The sequence below is a fragment of the Dromiciops gliroides genome, chromosome 1, assembly GCF_019393635.1.
Source record: "Dromiciops gliroides isolate mDroGli1 chromosome 1, mDroGli1.pri, whole genome shotgun sequence".
NCBI lineage: Eukaryota > Metazoa > Chordata > Mammalia > Microbiotheria > Microbiotheriidae > Dromiciops > Dromiciops gliroides.
This window is the reverse complement of record NC_057861.1, coordinates 29,208,356-29,233,758: the sequence shown is the minus strand read 5'-3', so window position 1 is coordinate 29,233,758 and position 25,403 is coordinate 29,208,356. Positions and strand designations below refer to the sequence as shown.

The 25,403-nt window shown below is 44.0% G+C and overlaps 1 protein-coding gene across 1 annotated transcript; it reads right to left on the bottom strand.

Moving 5' to 3' along the window:
- Nucleotides 1-2,689: 2,689 nt before the first annotated feature.
- On the bottom strand, nt 2,690-19,547 carry MYL2 (myosin light chain 2). The gene is made up of 7 exons (XM_043976058.1): nt 19,450-19,547; nt 15,068-15,157; nt 11,963-12,038; nt 9,261-9,365; nt 8,287-8,365; nt 5,883-5,931; nt 2,690-3,075 (listed from the first exon to the last, which is right to left on the bottom strand). The coding sequence occupies exons 1-7, from the start codon at nt 19,450-19,452 to the stop codon at nt 2,977-2,979; spliced, it is 501 nt and encodes a 166-aa protein (XP_043831993.1). The 5' UTR covers nt 19,453-19,547; the 3' UTR covers nt 2,690-2,976.
- Between the last annotated feature and the right edge of the window lie 5,856 nt (nt 19,548-25,403).

Sequence of the window (25,403 nt, the reverse complement as noted above, 5' to 3'; positions counted from 1 at the left end):
TATGCCCCATTCCCTCTAGCCATCTGCTCCTTTTTTGTCTCAGAGAGCTGCCTGTGGCACAGAGACACCAAGTCACTGGTTCAGGTTTATATAGCCAATGTGTGTCATTGGTAGGTCTTGAACCCAGGTCTTCCTGACTGGAAGCTCTTTAACTACTCTGCTACTCTCTGTCCAATGAAGTTATCCTGCCTTGAACCTATCTGGATGAAGCCATTCAGGCTCCCAGGGGTCACTGTTTCCTTTTCGAAATACCTCTATCTTTCCTTTTAACAATGCATTCAAGAATTTTGCCAGACATTGAGCTAAGTCTCCTTGATCTAGAGTTTATGGACTCCAATTTCTTTCGAGTTTCTACCAATCACTCCTAGTTATGCCCTTTGAGACCAAGAAAAACAAACCTAAACCCCCTCTCATGTGACAGATCCTCTAATATGTGAAGACAGCTTCAAAGGGTTGTAGACCGAGCTGGAAGAGATAGCCCCTTAAAGGTCACCTCATCCAAATCCCTCATTTTACCAATGAGGAAACACTTTGAGGGCATTTCAAGTGATCTTGGGGATAAAGAAGTGAACTTTAGAGGGGGAGAATGCAGTGGAAAGAGGACAATGAAGGAGACGTGAACTTGTAAGTCTGGTTCTGCAACCTAAACTTCGTGACCTTGAACAAGTAATTTCCTCTCTCCGTGTCTCAGTTTCCCCATTTATAAAATGAGAGGGTTGGACTAGATGGCCTCTGAGGTGCCTTCCAGATCTAGAGCCAGGATCCTATTAACTGGGAGATGAGCTTAGTAGTCAGTGGGCAGGGGCTGAAAGGATACAGGGAGAATATATTCCTTGTCTCCTGGCAGCAGGAGATGCGCATATTCCTTCTCAGACCCTGGTTTAAATAAAAGATGAGGGCAGAGATGAAGATTCTGCATGCAGTGCACAAAGTCCTCATTCTCCTTTAAACCTCAATATCTTCAAAAATTCAGAGAACAAGAAAAGACTGTGAAGAAAAGCAGAAGAACTTGGAGCTCTCAGAATCCTAACCTATCGCAGCTTGGGCTCCAGGGCTGACCTATGGGGTGGGGTTTCATTGTTTTTAGGGAAGAGTGGTATAGGTTGCTCAGAACTTTGGTCTTAGAGTCTGGAGAGCTTGGGTTCATAGCCTCCCTCAGATACTTTCTAGCTGTGTGACCCTGAGCAAGTCACTTAAACTCTCTCTGCCTCAGTTTTCTCAACTGCAAAATGGATATAATAATAGCACCTACCTCCCAGGGTTGTTGTGAGGATCAAATGAGATGATATATGTAAAGCACTTAGCACAGTGCCTGGCACATAGTAGGTACTATATAAAAGCTAGCTGCTATTATTATTACTAAGATGAAATGAGGGGCAGCTAGGTGGCGCAGTGAATAAAGCACTGGCCTTGGATTCAGGAGGACCTGAGTTCAAATCCGATCTCAGACACTTGACATTTACTAGTTGTATGACCTTGGGCAAGTCACTTAACCCTCATTGCCCTGCAAAACAAACAAACAAAAATAACCATGGAAAATAAAAATACCTGGGAGTATACCTGCCAAGAGAAAGATGAAATGAGATGTATGTAAAGTGCTTTACAAACCTAACAAGTGCTATATAAATATGATTTCTCCTCCTCCTCCTCTGTCTCTTCCTCCTCCTCTGATTTCATTAGTACAGGGAAACTAAGGAAACTCCCCTGAACCACAGCGCTCATCCCCTCCTCAGGGATTTATAGCTTTGGGGAATTGCCTGAGGCACTGAGAAATTAAATTATCTTCCCAGGATCACCAGCTATTATATGTCAGAGTGAACTTGTACTCAGTCTTCTCAACTATGAAGTTGGCTGTCTAGTCACTTTACCACTGTTATTAATAAATATTAATTATTTAAAATCTATCATTAATAATGTAAGCAAAGTGCTTTGCAACCTTAAGTCACTATCTAAATGTGAACTATTAATAATAATATGGTAAATCCTTTGCAAACTTTAATGCATTGGGGCAGCTGGGTGGCGAAGTGGATAGAGCATCAGCCCTGGAGTCAGGAGTACCTGAGTTCAAATCCGACCTCAGACACTTAACACTTACTAGCTGTGTGACCCTGGGCGAGTCACTTAACCCCAATTGCCTCACTGAAAAAAAAGGCATCTCATTCATAGACTTCAAGGATGTCAATAATAGAAAGGCCCCGTGTATGACAAGATGGTTTTGTAGCAGTCCTTTTTTTTTTTCTTTTGCGGGGCAATGAGGGTTAAATGACTTGCCCAGGGTCACACAGCTAGTAAGTGTCAAGTGTCTGAGGCCAGATTTGAACTCAGGTTCTCCTGATTCCAGGGCCGGTGCTCTATCCACTGTGCCACCTAGCTGCGCCACCCCCCCCCCCCGCCATTTGATATAGAACTGGAGACAATATAGGTGCCCTCCAGTGAGAGAGTGGCTGAACAAGTGTTGGTACCCAAACATCAGCGATCTCAAAGAAACGTTGACTCTGATGAATACAGAGAATCATGGGACGACTTATAAGAAAAGATGCTGAGCAAAGTAAGCAGGACCAGAAGAAAGTGACGATGATGGCAGCAGTAAGAGTGGAAAGAACAATGAGACAAAAACCAAATAGCCCATTTCCACATCTTATTGAGACAAGCTTTGAGGATGTTCTCTAGCAGAAAGAAGTCATAGCAATCAAAGACATAACTGCACTTTATTGAGACATGTTCATATCTCATTTTGCAAAAGGAAACCTAGAGGCAGGATCCAAAAGCAGGGGTGGTGGGATGCGGAGGGGCAGGGGTAGGGGAAAGGGGGGGCACCAGAGAACGAACAGGTGGAAGCAAGGTATGGACACAGCTAATAAATGGGAGTAAGTAAGTTAGGGATTCAGGATGCAGGGACCAGGGCAAGTGGATGGGTCAGGACACTTACTAGCCATGGAAGGGTTGAAGGAACAGGAGAAAAGCCCCCCCACGCCCCTAATCTTTTTCTTCCCCGTGTGTGATGATATGCACAAGATTCTTGTAATCAAGGTTTCCAGTCACATCTGGAGGGAAGGCTGCAAACATCTGGTCAATCTGTAACCAAACAGAGTAAAGCACAAGGATGAGAGGGCTTATTCTGAAGGGATTGGTGCCATAACTGAGGCAGGCCAGTTAGATCAGACCTCTACAGACAGGGAAAGCAACTGATGACTGCCCAGGAAAATCAATATCATCCCTATTACCTCCAGAATGAAGTGCAAATTTCTTTGACTTTTAAAGATTTTTTGGGGGGTGGCACAATTCGGGTTAAGTGACTTGCCCAGGGTCATACAGCTAGTAAGTGTCAAGTGCCTGAGTCCGAATTTGAACTCAGGTCCTCCTGAATCCAGGGCTGGTGCTTTATCCACTGCATCACCTACCTGCCCCCTAAAGCTCTTCTTAATATGGCTCCAGCTTACTTTCCCAGGATTCTTGAACATTACTCTCCTTCACTCACTCTATATTCCAGACAAACTAGCTTCTCATTTATAACGTTCTGTCTCCTGTCTCCAAACTTTTGTACACACTAGGAGAACTTGCTCACCTCCACCTATTAGGATTTCTAGCTTATCAATGCTTAGATCACATGCAAACTCCTGCATGAAACATTCCATGATCTCTCACCCTTGCTAAAGTATCCCTACTCCTTATCCCCAAAATACCTTGTATTTTATTTATATTTGGTGTTTTGCTTGTATGTGTACCTGTAGTTTCTCCTCATAGAATGTAAGCACCTTGAGGGAAGAAGTGGTTTAATTTTTGACTTTGTACCTTCAGCCTAGAACAGAGCCTAGTGCAAAAGGCTGATTGATTGATTGAATATTATCATTGACTCTATGTTTAGCCTTCTCTGACCTACTCATGATTAGTCTACCCAAAGGTATCCAAAGTCTGCTTACCCAAGGAGAAGGACACTAGTGAGAGCTCCCTATCTCTATGAGAGTATAAAACTGCACAGCCCCTAACAGCTGCAGGTCCTCCAGAACTGCTCAGTTGTTTGGCTAGATACAGCTGCCCGAGTTTCAGCCAAAAAGATGCATAGATTCCTTTCTCTAAGTCAAGTCAAAGTGAGGCTTCAAGATGCTAATGGAGAACCTCCACAGGGTGGAGCTGGAGCCAGCTCCTACCAGTCTTGCAGAACCCATGATTAAATTTTTAGTCTGAGCATTTAAACCTTGAAAAATTGGCAAACACTACAACTCGGGGATTGATTTATTGGTTTGTTGATTGTCTAGACTTGAGAAAGTGATGGGAAAAATGTTAATAATGCATATTAAACTTAAAAGTGTGTTGTGCATACATTTCCCTACCCCACCCCCAAGAGTTGTTTGTTAAATATTTACTAGCATACCACAGGATGCTTCTTATATGAAGGAAGTGTGTCCATAAAATCAGTTTGTATGCTATCAATAAAACCATGACAGACTGAGAATTGACACACAGATATTAAAGGCGGAACTTGAGACTTTGTCTACAGTTCCTTGAGATTCCATCACTGACCAATGCAACGATCTAGCAACTACTTGATAAGGGACAGAGAGAGGGGGAAGAAAGGAGCTGGAGACTGCATGAGGAGATCTAGCTATGGGCCACCAGGAGTATGGGACTTCAGACTGAATCTCTATGCTCAAATCCCATTTGCTATTCCTTGAACTCATGGACTGCCCCCCACCCCATACCAGGAACGTATTTCTCCTTCACTGCCACCTCTTAGAATCCTTCCCTCCAGTTCAATTCAGTTTCTATGGTGTATGGGGAATTCTCCTTGATCGTGCCTGTGACATAGCAGATGCTGAATATACCTATGCTGGATTGAATTAAAATTACTGTGGACCAGTAGAAATATCACTGCCTTGAAAGTTGGGGATACTGGATTCAAATCTGATGCTTATGATCTCTGTGTCCTTGGTCAAGTGACTCCTCAGTTTCCCCATATATAAAAGGAGAGGGTTGGGCTACCTGACCCCAGGATTGTCTTCTAGCTTCGAATGACTATGAACTGTAGGAGGCTCGGAAAAATGTCAGTGGACTTCAGATAGCTATCAAAAGGAATCCTGTTTCAAAAAGTCTGGGAAATGGGGGATTATGTAACAAACGATAACGTAGTTTGTATTCAATCACAGTGAGCAAGGAGAAGAATGGAGCTCACGACTGTTCTTTATCATCGCTTGAGTTCTTAGGAAGAAAGGACAGCAGAATTCTAGCTAATCAATATGTAAAGTATAGTGCTTTCTAGACTCCATCCTGGGAGACCAAGTGTTGTTTTTTTTTAAAGGAAGATCATTGAGCATATCAATGTAACGTCAGTCCAACAAGAAAGTGACAGTCCCAGCAGGTCTCAGAAGGACATTCAAATCCATTTTTTTTTCCATCCCAGAAAGACAGACTAAAGATCTGAGGGCCACCTTTGTTATAGGTAGGGTTCTGATTGTAATTGAAATGTATATAGCTCTTTGTGTACATTATCTCACAACAGTGCTGTGAAGTGAGAGCTATAGTTTATCAGTATCCCCATTTTACAGATGAGAAAACTGAGGCAGGTAATATGATTTACCTCAGGTGGCACAGTTAATAAGTGTCTGAGGTGGGATTTGAACCCAGGTTTTCTGGGCTCCAACTCCAAAGATTTCACCACTATTCATTTCAGCCCCAACCAGAATTTATTAAGCACCTATCATGTGCCTGACTCAGTACTAGGTGCCAGAGATTTAATGTCAGAGTCAAATCTAGGGACTGCCTTCAAGGAGCTTACGTCAATGCCTGTCAGGTATGGTGAGGTGGTGGTTCTTGTTGTTCCCCTCAGTGAGGGAGCCAAGTCCAGGGACCTGGGAGTTTTGTGAGTACAAGGGGTGGATCCTTACCTCCTCTTTAGAAAACCTCTCTGCTTGGGTGGTGAGCATTTCTTGGATACTGTGAAGAAAGAAAAGCAACCATGTTATTACAGAGGCAAGAAGCTAGGAAGCACATACCAAAGAGTATTGGGGGATAACCAAAAAAATTGTAGAATATGGATTTTTAACTTCTTTTCCACTACTGAAGATCAGCAAATCATCTATAATCTACAGTCTTAGAGAATTGCCTATGGCGTTGAAAGGTTAAATAATGTGCTGAGGTCACTTGGCCATTCCACATCAGAAGCTAGATTTGAACCCAGGTCTTTCTGACTCAGAGGCTAACTCTGTATCTACTAGGTCAAGCTGCCGCCATGAATGAACTGGATGTTATTTCACCAAACAAATATGAAAACTATATGAAACAGAAAGAAAATCAAACCAAAATAGCAACATAATCAAATAATAATAATAATAACAAGGGGAAACAGGCATGTGATAGAGATCTGAGAACTGACTGGCATTCTGGGATTTGTAGTTCAGAGACTTTCTCCTGTCGGCCCTGAGAACCGTGTAGGGTTATCATGGTCTTTGAGGAAGAAGGTATATTTTAGTCATACCTGAAAATTCTTAAAGGAAAACAGAGTCGGTAAGACAAGGGAGGGACTGGGGACTTCAAAAACTGAGCAGGGGCAGTAGTTGGGGGAAATGCACATCTCTGCCTAGAACTTAACGAGCTAAGACAGAAAGAATTGGGAGGAAGGAGAAAGTGACAAGGAGGGCCAATAGTCCTTGAAAGAAATCCAAGAGCAGAAGATTTGGGTTGAAGTTACCAACTGTACTCACCTCTTCAAGGACTGAAGGAAATTTGAAAAAAAAAAATTCTTCCTTCAAGTTCCCCTCCCATAACAAACTCTAATATATTCTGCTTGTTTCTTTTATCTGTTTCCTTTTTCCTAATTTTCCTTTCAAGCATAAAGAGACCCACAAGGTTAGCTAGAGTTTTTGTTGTCATTCAGGCATGTCTGATTCTTCATGACCCCATTTAGGGTTTTCTTGGCAAAGATATGAGAGCAATTTGCCATTTCTTTCTCCAGCTCATTTTACAGAGGAGTAACCTGAGGCAAGCAGGGTTAAGTGACTTCCCCAGGGTGACACAGCTAACAAAAGTGTCTGAGGCCAGATTTGAACTCAGGAAGAGATGAATGTAAATTGAAATTAGAGTGATGAGCCAAACCTTGGCCTGAATGTTAGGAATCTTTCCTAACTAGGGGCTCTGAGCTATTATCATTATATTTCTTTTTGTTTACCATAAACTCCACAAAACAGCACATTGTTGATCCGAGGGGCCTTATGTTGCTCCTAGGATAAAAAAATGAGCTAATTGTAAGAAGGTGTGACAGAATAAAACTTCAGCAAGAAAGAAAGCAAGAGAGGGTAGTGACTAAAGATCATACCCTAAAACCCCACTCCACTCAGAGGAGATAGACAAACCTAGGAAGGACAGAGGACTGCTCCTCTCCCTTAGGGAGAAGCAGCAGAAAAAATGAAGTACCCGCTGGCCAACACTCATACAGTATAGCAACCCTAAGGGGCCATCCAGTCCAACTCCATTATATTACAAAGGAGGAAACTGAAGGAGATACTTTCCTAAGGTCATACAAGATATGAGCCACAGACAGATCTAGAGATGGAAGGACCCTTTCACCTCACGGCATTTTTATTCAGTAGGAAGTTTTTCATAACATCGACACTCATGCCCATTTTACAAACTTGAGAGACTGAATCTAATTCATGTAACTCAATTTGATCCTGTCGATCCAGATTCAGGTCCTATGATTCCAGATTCATCACTCTTTCTTCTGATATGACAACTCACCTATAACTGAGTTGAGATTGTAGCTAAAAAATACACTGGTGTAGGGGCAGCTAGGTGGCGCAGTGGATAAAGCACCGGCCCTGGAGTCAGGAGTACCTGAGTTCAAATCCGGCCTCAGACACTTGACACTTACTAGCTGTGTGACCCTGGGCAAGTCACTTAACTCCCATTACACTGGTGACAAAAACCTCCAATGTTAGTTTAGTTTAGTCTTTGGATAGCAGATCTATAATCCATCTTTTGGCCTATATTCTAAATCTTTCCAGATATGTAGGACATAACTGAATTTGGGCTCAGATAGCAAAATCTTTGCTAACTACGGTCATCTTCATGCCAAGATGAGTCAGCAAAGGAAAGCTTTAAGCATAGATTTTGATCATATGTACTTTTTTCCCTTGCACAAACTGTTTAAAAAAAAAAGGAAGTTTGCAGTTTTATATTTAAGCTTTGAAAAGACTCTTGTTGGTATGTTTGGATAATTGTGTTGGTGGATGGTTACTAACACTGGAATAATTTTTTCAAGTTGGGAAAAATCAGAACTTATCCCCCACTTACTAGTCAGACTTCAGCACCCCCTTGCCTTCTGGATCAAACACTTTGAATGCATTGAGAATAGTTTCTTCTGGGTCAGCACCTGAAATGGAAGGCAGAGGCCCCCATGGGTCATGGATAAATGTAAGTACATCTGAGCCAGTGGATATCCCTGAGGTGTTCCTCAGTATCCCCAAGAGCAGGAGGAGCTGGGCATGTGGAGGTTATCAGCTGTCTTATATGGAAGAGGGTCTACAAAAATAGAACTTTGATGAGGATGGGGTGACCAGGGCTTACAGGGGTTGGAAATTCGAGGGGCCTGGCATTATGTGTTACCCCTCTTATGGGTGGGAACAGCTGGGCTTAGCACCTAGTTAGCAAGAATTATTAGTTAAAATAGGAGTAAAGGGCTTCCTATAAGTCTTCCTCCTTCCTCCCCCATCCCCCAACCAGCTAGCACACCCTGAGTTTTTAAGGCGTGGCCTCATCTTCCAGAATCTCCGAAGTGGCTTCCTCAGAAATATCTGGTGTTCCATTCTCCCTTTCATGCCCGCTTCTGTCCCAAAGCTCTCCCCCAACTGAATTTGTTTTTCACAAAAGCTGATTTCGAGGCACCTTTTGAGTTCCTTAGTCTGAGCTCGTTCCTTCCCTGGGCACCAGATTCTACAGTGTCCGATTCGTGCAAAGATTTTGAAACAAAGCAGGCTGTCTGTACCCGAGGGCCTCCCCTGGGAATGCTTCACCTGCTGATTTTAAAGGGGAAACTATGCCTGGGGAAGTGAAGTAAAGCCAGAAATCAATTCTTGCTGAGAATATCAGAGTTTTTCCATGAAATCTCAGTGTCCTTATACCTCTCTTTGGTCGTCACGCAACCTGCCGTCTTCCCAGTGCCCGGGCAATCGCTCATGCCCATACTGTGAGCACAGGCCTCCTCTGTCACACACGACACACCCACGGATGATGCAGGCCTGGCTCAGCCTGATGCTGAGCCTACTCACCCTTGAGTTTTTCCCCAAACATGGTCAGGAAGACGGTGAAGTTGATTGGTCCTGGAGCTTCCTTTATCATTTCATCGATTTCTTCATTCTTCACATTCACACGACCTGGGACACAAACCAGACAATGGGAACTGGGATGGAGAAGAAGCATGAGGGTGAAGTGGCCCCAGGGGCCAAAGGGCTGGACTTGGAGGGTCAGAAAACCTGGGTGTCAAGTCTGTCTCTGTCAAAAGTGGGTGACCAGGGGCAAAGGGGGCCTTGACCCCTATAGATCTCAGGGTCATCCTGTCAAGAGTGGGTGACCAAAGGGGCAGCTAGGTGGTTCAGTGGATAGAGTACTGGCCCTGGAGTCAGGAGGACCTGAGTTCAAATCTGACCTCAGACACTTAACACTTACTAGCTGTGTGACCCTGGGCAAGTCACTTAACTCCAATTGCCTCACACACACACACACACACACACACACACACAAAGAGTGGGTGACCAGGGAAAAAGGGGGCCTTGACCCCTCTAGATCTCAGGGTCCTCCTTCATAAAATGGGGGACCTTATAAATGAGAGGTTCTCAGGTCCCCTCTCAGCTGTAGCATTACACTAAGGACATCCTAGCTCTGACTTCCTGTTCTAAGATTCCTCTCACATCTGATCTTTTGTCCTGACATCCCCTGTTCTAAGGCCCTTTTTAGCTCTGACATCCCCTATTCTAAGGCCCCTCCCAGCTCCCACATTCCTTGTTCTAAGCCCTCTCCCAGCCCTGACATCCTTTGTTCTAAGGCCTTCCCAGCTCTGACATTCCCTGTTCTAAGGCCCCTCCCAGCTCTGATATTCCCTGTTCTAAGGCCCTTCCCAGCTCTGACATCTCTTGTTCTAAGGTCCCTCTCAGCTCTGACATTCCTGTTCTAAGGCCCCTCCCAGCTCTGACACTCCCTGTTCTAAGGCCCCTCCCAGGTTGGACATTCTATGTTCTCAAGTCCCTCATTATTTAATCCTGTGGTTCTCAGCCTCTGGAGTTCATCTCCTTAAGTTTCTAATGAAAACCAAATCGTAAAGTCTTATCCAGGGCAGAGACACCCTAGACCCAGAGTCACAGAATCTCAGGGTTAACAAGCAACCTCCAAGCTCATATGGTCCCACCGCTTCCTGAACAGGTGCACCATCTCACAATATCCCCCACAAATGGCAGGCATTATAGCCTTGGGGGAAGGGTTCAAGATTAGGAGTCAGAGGACCTGGGATCAAATCTTGACTCTGCTAATTAAGGCCTTGAATGACCTTGGACCAGTCACTTGATTTTGGGGGTCTCAATTATCTCATCTATGGGACTCATTGACCAGCTCTAAGGCCCCTCTAAGCTCTAAGTCTTTGAGCATAGAGTCCTCTAGCTTCTACTGGAAGACATCTGGTGACAAGAGATCATTACTTCTCATGGCAGCCCCTTTCACCTTGGGACAGTTCTATCCATTAGAAAGTTTTAAATTATATCTAGTCACATTATTATGCTCAGTTTATAGGCTAGTGAGAGTGGAGTTCACAGTGAATGTCATTTGTTGTTAAGTAATTTTTAAAGTTGTGTCTTCATGACCCTATTTGGTTTCTGTTTGTTTTTGTTTTTTGTGTTTTGTTTTGCAGGGCAATGAGGATTAAGTGACTTGCCCAGGGTCACACAGCTAGTGTCAAGTGTCTGAGGTTGGATTTGAACTCAGGTCCTCCTGAATCCAGGGCTGGTGCTTTATCCACTGCACCACCTAGCTGCCCCCAAAAGGATATAGATTTTTTTTTTTTGCAGGGCAATGAGGTTTAAGTGACTTGCCCAGGGTCAAGTGTCTGAGGCTGGATTTGAACTCAGGTCCTCCTGAATCCAGGGCCAGTGTTTTATCCACTGTGCCACCTAGCGGCCCCTGGGGTTTTCTTGACAGACATATTAGAGTAGTTTGCCATTTCCTTCTCCAGCTCATTTGACAGATAAGGAAACTGAGGCAAGCAGGGTGAAGTGACTTGCCCAGGGTCACCCAGCTAGGAAGTGTTTGAAGTTAAATTTGAACTCATGAAGATGAATCTTCCTCATTCCAGGCCCAGTGCTCTATCCACTGCACCACCTAGATGTGAATATCATACAACAGGCAAAAACCCTATCTTAGGAAAGACCAGGTTCAAGGGTTCTTTTTCATACTGTTTCTACCACCTAGGATGTAGCCTATGTTAAATGCTTTACTATTATGGTATCATAAAATTCTAAACAGACACAAGCTTTAATCTTTTACTATAATTGTTATCCGCCTCCCCTCATGATGACCCACTTTTCCCATCTTTCAGTACATGGGGATGGGTTGGGTTATGGGTATAGCAGAGTGTCCAATATACTATTGTCCAAAGTTCATTCTGCCTAATCATTTTTCTCTGTGACAGGAGACAGTTCTATGCCAGGGCATTAAAGCAAATGTCATCATCAACAAAACTTTCAAGTAAAAATATTTCTCAGGGGCAGCTAGGTGGCGCAGTGGATAAAGTACTGGCCCTGGATTCAGAAGGATCTGAGTCCAAATCCGGCCTCAGACACTTGACATTTACTAGCTGTGTGACCCTGGGCAAGTCACTTAACCCTCATTGCCCTGCAAAAAAAAAATATTTCTGCATCATCACCCTATCACGCCTGACTCTCATCCACTCAGAGCAGGTAGGAATCAGACCTAATTAAAGACCTACCAAGGGCAGCGAACGTATCCCTTAGGTCTGCTTTGTCAATGAAGCCATCCCGGTTCTGGTCCATGATGGTAAATGCCTGTTGAAGCAGGGTAGAGAACAACAGTGGTCAGTCAGAAGCCTGTGGGAAGCTGGGGAAGATTATGGGTAATTAAATACATCAAAAACCAATGAGTAGGGGCAGCTAGATGGTGCAGTGGATAAAGCACCGGCCCTGGATGCAGGAGTACCTGAGTTCAAATCCGGCTTCAGACACTTGACACTTACTAGCTGTGTGACCTTGGGCAAGTCACTTAACCCCCATTGCCCCACAAAATTAAAACAAAACAAAACAAAAAACCAATGAGTAGGGGCAGCTAGGTGGCACAGTGGATAGAGCACCGGCCCTGGATTCAGGAGAACCTGAGTTCAAATCCAGCCTCAGACAGTTAACAATTACTAGCTTTGTGACCCTAGGCAAGTCACTTAACCCCAATTGCATCACCAAAGAAAAAAAAAAAGTAAATAAAATAAACAAAAAAATCCAATGAGTGTATCAAGAGAGGAGTAGGGGAATCTGTCCTATTTTTTTAGTGCTTCTTTGTGAAACTCTCTATCGTTTCTTTTGCCAGTACCATCCCACAGCATCCTGAAAAGTTGATTTCCCATTCTAGCAGTTGAGGCAGAGTAAGGGAGAAGGTAGGAGGTAGCATTCTTTCTGGAGCTTAGCCAGCTCCCCAAGAATCCCTGTCTTTGACAAAGATGGAGTTTAAGATAACCAGGTGAAAAGAAACTCAATTATTTTTAAAAATGCCTTCATTTGCACCAAAATATTTATAGTAGCACTTTTTGTGGCAGCAAAGAAACGTCCGTTGATTTTGGGACGGCTAAACAAATTGTGATACATGAATGTAACGAGACAGTGATGAGCTGAAAGGCATAACAAATATGGCGGATTCAGAGAAGCGTTGGCAGATGCTTATGAACTGATACAAAGTGATTTTTAAAAAAACAACCAGTAAGAGAATATGCACCATGACCTCAATAATGTGGATGGAAAGGGGAACAACACAGCAATTGAAACTGACTGCTATACAATTATAAAGATCAAGCTTGATTCCAAGCAAGAGATGAGATCTGCCTCCTCCCATGGGTGGGGAACATGGTATATAATGTTAAATTTTTCCGGGGCAGCTAGATGGTGCAGTGGATAGAGCACCGGCCCTGGATTCAGGAGTACCTGAGTTCAAATCTGGCCTCAGACACTTAACACTTACTAGCTGTGTGACCCTGGGCAAGTCACTTAACCCCAATTGCCTTACTAAAAAAAAAAAGGAAATTTTCCCCAATGTATAGGTTAATTTTGCTGAATTTTTTTCTTTCTCTTGTGTGCTTTGGTTATTTTAGGACACGTAGATGATATGAAGACACAAGGGATAAAGAAAAATTTATTTTAAAAGTGTCCAGGAGAGAGAGAGAGGGAGAGGGAGAGAGACAGAGAGACAGAGAGAGGGAAAGGGAGAGAGAGAGAGAGACAGAGAGACAGAGAGAGACAGAGAGGGAGAGGGATAGGGAGAGAGACAGAGAGAGGGATAGGGAGAGGGAGAGACAGAGACAGAGACAGAGAGAGACAGAGACAGAGAGACAGAGAGAGGGAGAGGGAGAGAGAAGGGGAGAGGGAGAGAGAGAGGGAGAGGGAGGGGGAGAGAGACAGAGACAGAGATAAAGACAGAGACAGAGAGACAGAGAGAGGGAGCAGGAGAGAGGGAGAGGGAGAGAGACAGAGACAGAGAGAGACAGAGAGACAGAGAGAAAGAGAGAGAGAGAGGGAGAGAGACAGAGAGAGAGACAGAGAGAGGGAGAGGGAGAGCAACACGAGCGCCTTGGGATCATTGGAAGTAGCCCCAAGTCAATCCTCAAATCCTTTGACATTAAACAAAGTGGGGCTTATTTTTAAGTATCAAGAATTCCTGAATGGGGAGGCCTGCATGGGCCAGTAATGTCGGTTTGGTACAGAAACAGCTTAAAAAGATAGCATCTTTCTTACAACGAGCCAGGAACTCTTCCTTATATATGAAAGACCATATTTTGATTGTCTAAGGAGTCTTAGAGAAAAGGAAAATTATCGTCAGCACCTGGCTTTCAAACGGGGCTCCTTTCAAAGAGATCGCCCCCTCGAAATCCAGGCTTGGAGAGATTCAGGCTGTATTCCACTGAACAGGCCCAGCTGCTGGTGTTTTCCCTCCCCCAAATTTCCTCCTATTAATTCTGTAGAATAAGGGAGACTTGAGTTCCCATCCCTGCTCTGACACATCCTGACTGTGGGGCCCAAAGCAAGGAATTGAGCTTCTTGGTACTGAAGGTTAAGACTTGAAGTTGCAGGGCAGACGTTGGCCACATTGATAGAGGGATTTTTCTCCACTGGGAGTTCTTTACAATGATGAAATCGGACACTGGGCTGGGGCTGGGGAGACAGAGCCAAAAATAGTTTCTGCCCTGGAGGATTTTTATATTCTGCTGGAGGGTCAATTGAAAAGAAACAGCATATAAACCAGATCAATACAAAATACGAATGAATACAAAGTATTTTTCTTTTAGAGGGAGGGAGAATTACTAACAACCGAGGGAATCCTGAAGGAATCTAGGGCTTCTGAGAGACAGGAGTGAGGTGGGAGACTTTCCAAGCTTGTTCCAAGGTATGGAGGTGGGAGATGTGGGGGAACGAATGCCACATATAAAGAATAGTAGGTCTGGTTGGCTAGAAAGTAGAGAAGATGAGAGGAAGTAATGTGTCATGGGTAGTGAAAGATGGATTGGAATCAGCTGGTTAAGTGCTTTAAATTCACATAACCAAAATGTTCACCAATGTTTCTAGGAATTATGGAGAAGGAATAGCCCCATGGAAAGACTTAGGATTTTCACGTAGGTCATTCATTTCAAATAAGGGAACTCATGGGGCAGCTAGGTGGAGCAGCGGATAAAGCACTGGCCCTGGATTCAGGAGGACCTGAGTTCAAATCCAGCCTCAGACCCTTGACACTTAACTAGCTCTGTGACCCTGGGCAAGTCACTTAACCCTCATTGCCCTGAAAACAAACAAACAAACAAAAAACAAATAAGGGAACTTACCTCCTTGAATTCCTGGATCTGGGTCTGCTCAAACATGGAGAAGACATTGGAGTTTGCGCCCTCTGCTCTCTTCTTTGCTTTCTTGGGTGCCTAAAGAAAAGATGTCCATGATTGGGCAGGAAGCCAGGAAAATGAGATCTAGTTCTGGCTCTGCCACTGAGTTGGTGAGTGACCTTGGGTGAGGCCTGACCCTCTCTCTACTTGAATCTGTTATTTGAAAATCAGGAATATATTTCTTGCCCTACTTACCCTCAAAGGTATCACAAGATTTATGACTAGAAGGAGCCTTAGAGAGTTTCTATCCCAACCTTCTCATTTTATGAGGAGGAAGCTGGGGCCCAGAGAGGTTAAGTCCAAGGTCACTCAGAGAGTAGAGAGCAGAGATAAATGTTGTGAAGATAAAATGAGATCATAGATGTGAGAGGGCTTCGTTAAAGTTAATACACTATACAAATATAAGAAAAGATGCATAGAAATTATAGAACTGGGGCAGCTTGGTGGCACAGTGGATAGAGCACCCTGGATTCAGGAGGACCTGAGTTCAAATCCGGCCTCAGACACTTGATACTTACTAGCTGTGTGACCCTGGGCAAGTCACTTAACCCCAATTGCCTCACACACACAAAAAATTATAGAACTAGGGCAGCAAGGTAGCACAGTGGACAGTGTCAGGCCTGGAGTCCGGAGGACCTGAGTTCAAATCTGGCCTCAGACACTTAGTAGCTAAATGACCCTGAACAAGTCCCTTAATCCTGTTTGCCTTAGTTCCCTCATCTATAAAAATGAGCTGGAAAAGGAAATGGCAAACCACTCTAGTATCCCTGCCAAGAAAATCCCAAATGAGGTCATGGTGAGTTGGACACAACTGAAATGACTGAACAACAAATGACTATGGGCAAATCACCTTGTTTGTCTCAGTTTCCTCATTTGTCAAATGAAATGGCAAACCACTCCAGTGTTTTTCCGAGGAAACTCCAAATGGGGTCAACTGAACAACAACAATCACAGAACTGAACAATCCCATAGATTCTCCTCAACGGTAGGTGGCCTGTCATATAGGAAGAGCTTAATAAATGGTTCTTGTTGATTGACTGACTGGCTAACTCTTTATCCTTAATCACAGATGCTCTCCTGGTAAGTTAGATGTTCTCTCAGCCCTAAAGCAGAATTAACTCATTTTGCAGCTGCCTCTTCATGATTCAATTTAATACCAAAAATATCTATGAAGAGCCTACTGGGTGCAAAGAACTGTGCTCGGCACAAGGGATACAGGGGCAAAACTCCAAATTGCCCTAGAGTTAGCATTCTAATGTCTGTGGGGTGGGAGAGAGGGCAGGCCAAGTCTCTATAAGCAGAGTAGAATCCAAGGTTGAGAGTCACAGGGTAGAAGGAGAGAACCAGACAAAGCAATGTAGGAGTGAAGAAAAGGAAGAGTGGAGGGCTGTGTTAACCAGAGAGAAGAGGCAGTGATGTAGAGAGGCATGGGTTCGAATCCTGTATCTTACTGTTGTGAATATAATCACCTGCTTCCTTGGGTTGTGAGGCTCAAATGAGGCAGTGTGTGTAAAGAAGAAAAGTGTTGAGGCTAGCTGTGAGTCTGTCCAACAGAGGGCCAGCGGCTGCTTCTGCTAAACCATTCAACAAATGGATCAGTCAAAGATCAAAGGAGCATTGACTGGGGGACAATCAGGCTCGAGAAACTGGAAAATATGGTGAGATGAAAGGAGAGTTTTCAGAAGGGAAATCACAGTCCTCTGTCTCTCTCTTTCTTTGTCTCTTGTCTCTCTGTCTCTGTCTCTCTGCCTTTGTCTCTGTCTCTGTCTCTCTCTGTGGCTCTCTGTGTTTCTCTTTCTCTGTCTCTCTCTGTGTCTCTGTCTCTTTTTCTATCTGGTGTGTGTGTGTGTGTCTCTCTGTATCTGTTTCTGTGTCGCTGTCTTTGTCTCTCTTCCTTGGATCCAAATATTCAAGGAACCCCAGTTTAGGCAAATGAACCAATGGCTGGTATCAGTAGAGGGCTGGAATGGAGGCAGGAAGACCTGGATTTCAATCCTACCTTTGACACTGACTAGCTGTGTGACCTTGGGCAAGTCAGGTTCCTCTTTGGTACAAAGATACAGGAAGACTCCATGACCTCTGACATAGCTTACATCACTTACATCTGAATCAGGGGCAGGGCAGGACAGAGGAAAAGGTGTCGGCTTTAGAATATGACCACCTGAGTTTAATTCCAAGTGCTGACATTTAAAACTTGGGTGACCTCTTCAACTCTCTGGGCCTCAGTATCCTCCTCTGTAAAATGGGGGAGGGCAGACTAGATGACCCCCGAGGTCCCTTTCAGCTCTAAATCTGTGATTGTGAGCCTATAAATCTACAACAGTGACTTCTCACCTTGGGGCACCTTGGGTAGGGCATTTCACTCCTCTTGTCCTCAGTTTCCCCATCTGTAAAAAGAAGGGGTTTGGGCTAGACAACTTCTAAGGTCCCATCTACCTCTGAGTCCAGTCAATTTTTCCTAGAGTAGATTCCAGAATTTGCTACCATCAAATTCATTCCACTGATGAACAATACCCAGGATATAAAGGTGCATATTATGGTGTTTCCTACTTTGGGAGAAACTTACAAGAAAGACCAAGAAAACGATTTTTTGAATTGACCCTTCAAAAGGAATGTATAGACATACATGTACATATGCACACATATGTGTAAATGCACGTACCTATGTACATATTCATAATGTATGTACATATAATTATATACTATATTTTATGTTTAATATCTTTCTACTAAATATAGTTTTATATATAAATATGTCTGTATTATGTATGCATGTGCATGTATACACACACACACACACACACACACACATATTCTTTCCTCTAGGTGACCAAACAAGAAAAAAGAATTACAATTTGATCCTTAAAAGCACTCAATCCCATTTTGCAAGCCTTGGGAGTTATTGATTTTGAGAGAGGTCAGTCGACAACCCATAAAAAACCCCAGCTCTTTCTTATTCTGTTTTTCTTCTTCTACTCCCTAGGAGCCTGCATTATTGGTGGCCCGTCATTGTATTGACTGGGGCTCCATCATGAGAAGCAATGAATCGAACCTTGTGTAGCCCGAGTACTGTAAACTGTGTCCAAATGGAAAGAGCGTTGACTTGGAGGCATGCCAGTTTGGGTTTCGATCCTAGCCCTGCCCCTTACTCACTGGGTGACCTTTGGGCAAGTCATTTTTCTGAGACTCAGTTTTCTCATCTGTAAAATGTAAGTGTCAGACTAAATGAACCTGAGAAGAAAAAAAAGGAAGAAGGAAGGAAGGAAGGAAGGAAGGAAGGAAGGAAGGAAGGAAGGAAGGAAGGAAGGAAGGAAGGAAGGAAGGAAGGAAGGGAAAGAAAGAAAGAAAGAAAGAAAGAAAGAAAGAAAGAAAGAAAGAAAGAAAGAAAGAAAGAAAGAAAGAAGAAAAAGAAAGAAAGAAAGAAGGAAGGAAGAAAAAGAAAGAAAGAGAAAGAAAGAAAAAGAAAGGAAGGAAGAAAGAAAGAGAAAGAAAGAAAGAAAGGAAGGAAGGAAGAAAGAAAGAAATGGGTTGGGAGCTGGGGGAAGGGGAGACCACATAGCACAGTGGAAATAATCCTGCCTTTGCCCTCAGAGAGGTCTGAGAACTTGCTTCTGATTCCAACTCCGACACACAACCTGTGTGATTTTGAGCAAACCCCTTTGCTTTGCTTGAGCCTCAGCCTCCTCCTCTCTAAAATGAGGGGATTGCAGCAGCTGGCCTCCGAGATGTCTTCCAGCTCTTAGATCTATGATCCTACATCTTCTCTGGGCCTTGGTTTTCCCATTTGTAAAATGGATAGATTGGACTAGATGGCTTCTGAGACCCTTTCCAGATCGGCATCTGTGATCCAAGAGAGGGCTCTCAACCACTTCTGTGTCCTGCATTGCTCTGGTGGTCTGGGGAAGTCTATGCACCCCTTCTTAGAATGCATACAACAACATACATACAAAGGAAACCAGTTATATTGAAATATAGTTGAAGTAGTAAAAAAAAAAACAACACACAAGTTTATGGAGCCCAGGTTAATATCCCCTGCCCTATGTTTTCTCATCTATGATATGAGGACCAGGGAGCCTCTGAGGTCCCAAGATCCAAAGTCAATTCATCTTCGTGAGCCTCAGTTTCCTCAGCTGTAAAATGGGGGTCTGGGGACCAGTTAAATGAACATCAGGATCCTCCTATCTCTAAATCTGGGATCCTCTTTCCTTGCCCCAAGGAGCCAGAGAGGCTCTCATTTGAAGAAGGGGCCCATTTGGTGTTCACGGTCTTTTTGAGGACCCTCCTTCCCCCCATGACCCTCCTCCTAGTCAGACCCAGTCCCCACTCACCATGGTCGAGGTGGCCAAGAAGTCCTCCTTCTTCCTGTCTGACAAGTGGGATTCCTACTGCTGCCCCTCCCTTACCATCCAGCCCCGAAACAATAAATACTTCCCTCTGAGGGTTAAAAATAACCTCATGACCACTTTTGGCAGTAATAGGTAAGAGAGGCCCCACCTAAGCTCCCCCCAACCCTCCCCCTCATCTCCATTCTATTCTGTTGACTCTTGTTCTGGAATAACAACTCATGTCACTGGGTGACATGTGAGACCCAAAGGCTTTCAAGGTTACCGAGCCCCAGCAGTTGTGTCCGGGGTGGGGAAGATGCTGACAGGGCCTGCATTCTGCAGGACTCAGCCAGGGGACACATGTGCCCAGGAGGTCTTGAAAAAGATGAGCCAGGAATCCTAGAAGCCCCAAATTTCAGAGAGGGAAGAGACCTTGGTGGGAAGGTTGACACACACCCGTTAGGAGAATTCTCGTGGTAGGGCTGCTTTCCATAGATAATGGAAGGAGTGCTGGACTGGGGACAGGGAACCCAGAGCTCTCTGGTACTAAATAGCCAGGTCACCTTGGACAAGACACTTTCCTGTGTTGAGGTGCTGACCTCCTCGTTTATAGAAGAGAGTGAGGTGGTACAGTGGGTAGAGTGCAGGACCTGGAATCAGGAAGACCTGAGTTCAAAGCCTGCTTTAGATATGTATTAGCATGGGGATCTGGGCAAGTCATTTAACTTTCAGCCTCATTTTCCTCATCTGTAAAATGGGAATAATAATATCATAATCATAATAATAGCTAACATTTATATAGTGGTTACTTTGTGCCAAGCACTGTGCTAAGCACTTTACAATTATTTCATTTTATCCTCATAACAACACGGGGAGGTGGTAATAATAATAATAATAATAATAATAATAATGTTTTATATAGCACTTACTATGTGCCAGGTACCATACTAAGTGCTGCCATTTCTGTGGTAATAGTAGTGGTAGCATTTTTATAGTGCTTGCTATGTGCCAGTCACCATACTAAGTGCTGCCATTATGGTGGTGGCGGTGGTAGTAGTAGTAGTAGTAGTAGTAGTAGTAGTAGTAGTAGTAGTAGTAGTAACTAATGTTTTTAGAGAACCACTATGTGCTAGGCACTGTGCTGAATGCTTTACAATTATTACCTCATTTGAGCCTCATAACAACCCAGGGAGGAAGGTGCTATCATTATTCTCATTTTATAGATGGGGAAACTGAGGCAAATAGCACTTATCTCACAAGGTTGTTATGAGGCTCAAGTGAGATAAAGTCTATGAAGTTATTTGAAAACCTCATTGCATTATATAAATGCTATTATGATTATTACATAATCATATAATATATGATGGTTACACATAATTTCATATAATTACATATGATATAATCATATGTAATTATACTATAATAATAGCATTTAAATAGGGCTTTATCAAAGCGCTTTACAGATGTTGTCTCACGTGATCTTCACAACAATCCTGTGAGGGAGGTATTATTTATTCCTGTTCTACAGATGAGGAAAATGAGACAGACAGAAGTTAAGTGACTTGCCCAGGGTCACATAGTTAGTAAGTGTCTGGGCCTGATTCTAAGGCCCAGTGATCTATGTACTGTGCCATATAGCTACATCTATCCATTCATTCATCCATCCATCCACCCGCCCATCCATCCATCCATCCATCCACCTCTCTATCTCTCTTTTTCTGGCTCAAGGGACAGAGATGGATGGCCAGAAAAAGAGAGATAGAGAGGTAGATGGATGGATGGATGGGCGGGTGGATGGATGGATGGATGGATGGATGACACCAGTCAAATGGGATAATATTTGTAAAGCTGATGCTTAATAAATACATGCCCCTTGAGGGCAGAGAAGTTGGCCAAGGAAATCCTCCTCAGGTGAGGCTTCATTGGGTACATAGATAGATACAATTTATACCCTGCCTTGCTCCTTTCTTTGTACCTTTAGCACTTAGCACTTGGCTGAAATGTAGTATCTATCAATTGTAGAGATAGAGAGATGAGAGAATTGGAAGGAATTTTAGAGTTTTTTACTTTACAGATGAGAAAACTGAGGTCCAGATAAACAAAGTGATTTCCCCCAGGCCACAAAGGTCGTAGTCAATCAATCAATTAATCATTCAATCAGCCAAGCATTTATTTAGCATCTACTCCATCCTAGGGGGCAAAGTGGCTAGAGTTCTGGGTTTGGAATCAGGAGGACTCATCTCCCTGAGTTCAAATCTGGTCTCAGATACTTACTGCCTGTGTGACCCTGGGCAAGTCACATAATCCCTGTTTGCCTCAGTTTCCTCATCTGTCAAATGAGCTGGAAAAAGAAATGGCAGACTACCCTCCCCCCCATTTTTGCCAAGAAAACCCCAAATGGGGTCACGAAGAATTGGACACAACTGAAAACAGCTAAACAAATATTCCAAGCACTGAGCGAGGTGCTAGGCATGTAGACAAAAATTTAAGCAGCAATTAGAATTTGAACTCAAGTCCCTTGGCTCCAATTCTCTTGTTGATTTCCCTGCACTGCAATGACCTGAAGGGCTTTGGAGCCCACCTCATAACATTTGCATGGTGGCAGGTGATGACCATCTCATCTCTCTTTTACAGGTGAGGAAACTGAGGCACAGGGAGAAAACATGAGTTTCCTCAGGGGACAAACATCAGGGCTGAGATTTAAATTCAGGTCCCTCTTGCCTCTCAGGGCCCTGCTGTGCCCATGCCCTATATGGCCCTGCCTCTCTACCTTAGCCCAATCAGGGAGGGGCTATTTATTGTTTAGCACCTGTTATGCCTTAGGTACTGTTCTAGGTGGGTGGGATAGACAAAGGGATCTTTCCAGTGTTTTTTTTTTTTTGTGTGTGTGTGTGTGTGTGTGTGTGTGTGTGTGAGGCAATTGGGGTTAAGTGACTTGCCCAGGGTCACACAGCTATTAATTGTTAAGTGTCCAAGACCAGATTTGAACTCAGGTCCTCCTGACTCCATGGCCGGTGCTTTATCCACTACAGCGTCACCTAGCTGTCCCTTTCCACTCTTTTTACACTGTACTCAGCCCCACGTGCTGTGACCCAGTGGCACTGGCCCCCTTGCTGGTCCTTGCCTCCATCTCCCTGCCCCAGCATTATTAGTGGCCTGGAATGCTTCCTCTCTCCTTGTTTCCACCTCAACATTTCTCTGGCTCCTACCAAATCCCAGCTAAAATCCCACCTTCTCTGAGGCCTTCCTGAACCCCCTCCATGGTGGTCCCTTCCCTCTGCTAATTATCTCCAATTTATCTTGTCTTTATCTCATTTGTACATAGTTGTTTGCTTGTTGTCTCCCCCAGTAGACCCTGAGCTCCTGAGATCACTCCCTGTCTTTTGTCTTAGTATCCCTAGCATTTAGCACAGTGCCTAGCAAACAGTAGTCAATTAATAAATGCTTATTGACTGACTGACATGAAGCATCCTTCTTGCCTGTAAGGACCTTAACATTCTAGTACCAAGGGGTGTCTAGGAGGTGCAGTGGATAAAGCGCCAGACCTGAATTCAGGAGTACCTGAGTTCAAATCTCACCTTAGATACTTGACACTTACTAGCTGTATGACCCTGGGCAAGTCACTTAACCCTCTTTGCCCTGCAAAAACAAAAACACAAACAAACAAAAAACCAAAACATTCTAGTACCAATATAAATTGGAGGCCGTGTGGTATCATGGGATGGTCATTGACTCTAGTGTCAGAAGAACCTGGGTTCAAATCCTACCTCTGACACGTCATACTTTATAATGTTGGATAATTTGCTTCACTATGCTGGGCCTCAGAAGGTTGGCTCAGACCTCTAAGGTCTCTTTCAGTTTGAAATCTGTGACCCTAAGTGCATCTTGTTGGGATGACTTACAGGAAGTGACGACGAGGAATGGGAAGATCAAAGTGAGAGGAAGCTTGGTCTCTTTGGTTTTCCGGTCTGGATCTGTCAGATGCCGGAGTGGTTTGCCATTTCCTTCTCCAGATCATTTTGCAGAGACGGTACCTGACCCCAGTTTTTCCTAACTGAGGTCAGATCTTTATCCACAACACCAGTCAAATGGAATATTTGTAAAGTACTTACATGTAGCAGGTGCTTAATAAATGCGTGCCCCTTGAGGAGACAGAAGTTGGCCAAGGAAATCCTCCTAAGGTGAGCCTTCAGTAATGAATTTTCCCTCGAGATGAAATTGGGACTCACTTGGTCTACTCCAAACGAGGCGTCAAGTTGTTTAGTTTCTAAACTGGGAGTTCCTTGAGGCCAGGACTTGCTTTCATTTTGTCTCCATATCTCCAACACCCAGAACAGTGCTTGACACACTTTTATTTGTTTTTTTTTGTTTGTTTGTTTTTGTGGGGCAATGAGGGTTAAGTTTTTTGCCCAGGGTCACACAGCTAGTGTCAAGCGTCTGAGGCTGGATTTGAACTCAGGTCCTTCTGAATCCAGGGCCAGTGCTTTTATCCACTGTGCCACCTAACTGCCCCCGACACACTTTTATGAAGAGCTTATTGGATTGGATTGAATTGAAATGGAGACCCATGCACACATATCACAACAGATATCAGCAGGGCTTTGAAAAATAAAGGACAAGGGGACAGCTAGGTGGTGCAGTGGATAAAGCAGTGGTCCTGGAGTCAGGAAGACCTGAGTTCAAATCCAGCCTCAGACACTTGACACTTACTAGCTGTGTGACCCCGGGCAAGTAATTTAACCCATATTGCCCCACAACAACAACAACAACAACAAAGTACATTGAAAAATAAAGGACAAACACTTATGGGCATGTGAATGGGAGTTTATATCCCACAAGGAGATTTCTTTTGCCCCAAACTCTCTGACATTCGTAGAATTATAGCTTCCTGAGCTAATGAGAGTGCCATGGATTTTCTTTAAAACCTCTCTGTGTGCAGTCATTAACTGTAAATGACCAAGTGAAAAGGTTGTTCCCTCCACAGCTGACTTGCAGAATGAGCAAGATGGCCACAACTTGGGCAGCATGTTGCCCCCATGCCCCTGGGCATCCTGATGCTACATACCTTGTCTTGGGTTGGGCCAAGCAGGGCCTGGGCTGAGGAACAGCAGATCTGGGGGCTCTGGTCCTAACTTGGTGACTAATTGATGGTATGTTATTTCCCCTTCCCATGACAGTTTTTTCATCTGTAAAATGGTGGGTTTGGATGAGATAGCCTCTAAGGTACAGTACCTCCCTAGCTTGGACATTCCATGTTCTAAGCTTTTTCACAGCCCTGACATTCTCTGTTCTAAGACCCCTCCCAGTTCTGCCATTCCCTGTTCTAAGGTCACTCCCAGCACTGACATTCTCTTCTAAATTCCCTCCCAGCCCTCATAATCTCTTTCCTAAGGCCCCTCTCAATTCTGATATTCCCTATTTTAAGCTCCCTCCCAACTCTGACATTCACTTCCAAGATCTCTTTTAGCCCTGTTCTATGGCCCCTCCCAGCCCTGGAATACTCAGTTCTTAGGGCACTTACATTCTCTATCCTAAGGCCCCTCCCAATCCTCTGTTCCAAAGCCCCTCCCAACAATAAGCATTTTGGACTTTAGTGTTCTCAATGTGAAGCTAGAAGGCTGTCATGGCCAATCTTCTTATTTCACAGATGTGGAAACTGAGGCACAAGGGGGAAGGTGACCTGCCCAGTCTGGCTTCAGCGGATACAAGGAAAGTCTCTATCAATTAATTAATTAATTAATTTTAAAAAATTTTAACTTTATTCAATTTTTTTTGCGGGGCAATTGGGGTTAAGTGACTTGCCCAGGGTCACACAGCTAGTAAGTGTTAAGTGTCTGAGGCCAAATTAGAACTCAGGTCCTCCTGAATCCAGGGCTGGTGCTCTATTCACTGCGCCACCTAGCTGCCCCTAAGGAAAAGTCTTAATATTCCCTGTAATGCTGTCCATCAGTGCCTCA

Bases quoted from the DNA above. Each gene is read 5' to 3' on its own strand.
- MYL2 (XM_043976058.1), bottom strand. The intron at 8,366-9,260 runs GTGAGTAGGCTC...CTTCCATTTCAG, and splicing joins GTTTGGGGAAAAACTCAAGG to GTGCTGACCCAGAAGAAACT. The intron at 3,076-5,882 runs GTAAGGATCCAC...GTTTGGTTACAG, and splicing joins AGAGGTTTTCTAAAGAGGAG to ATTGACCAGATGTTTGCAGC.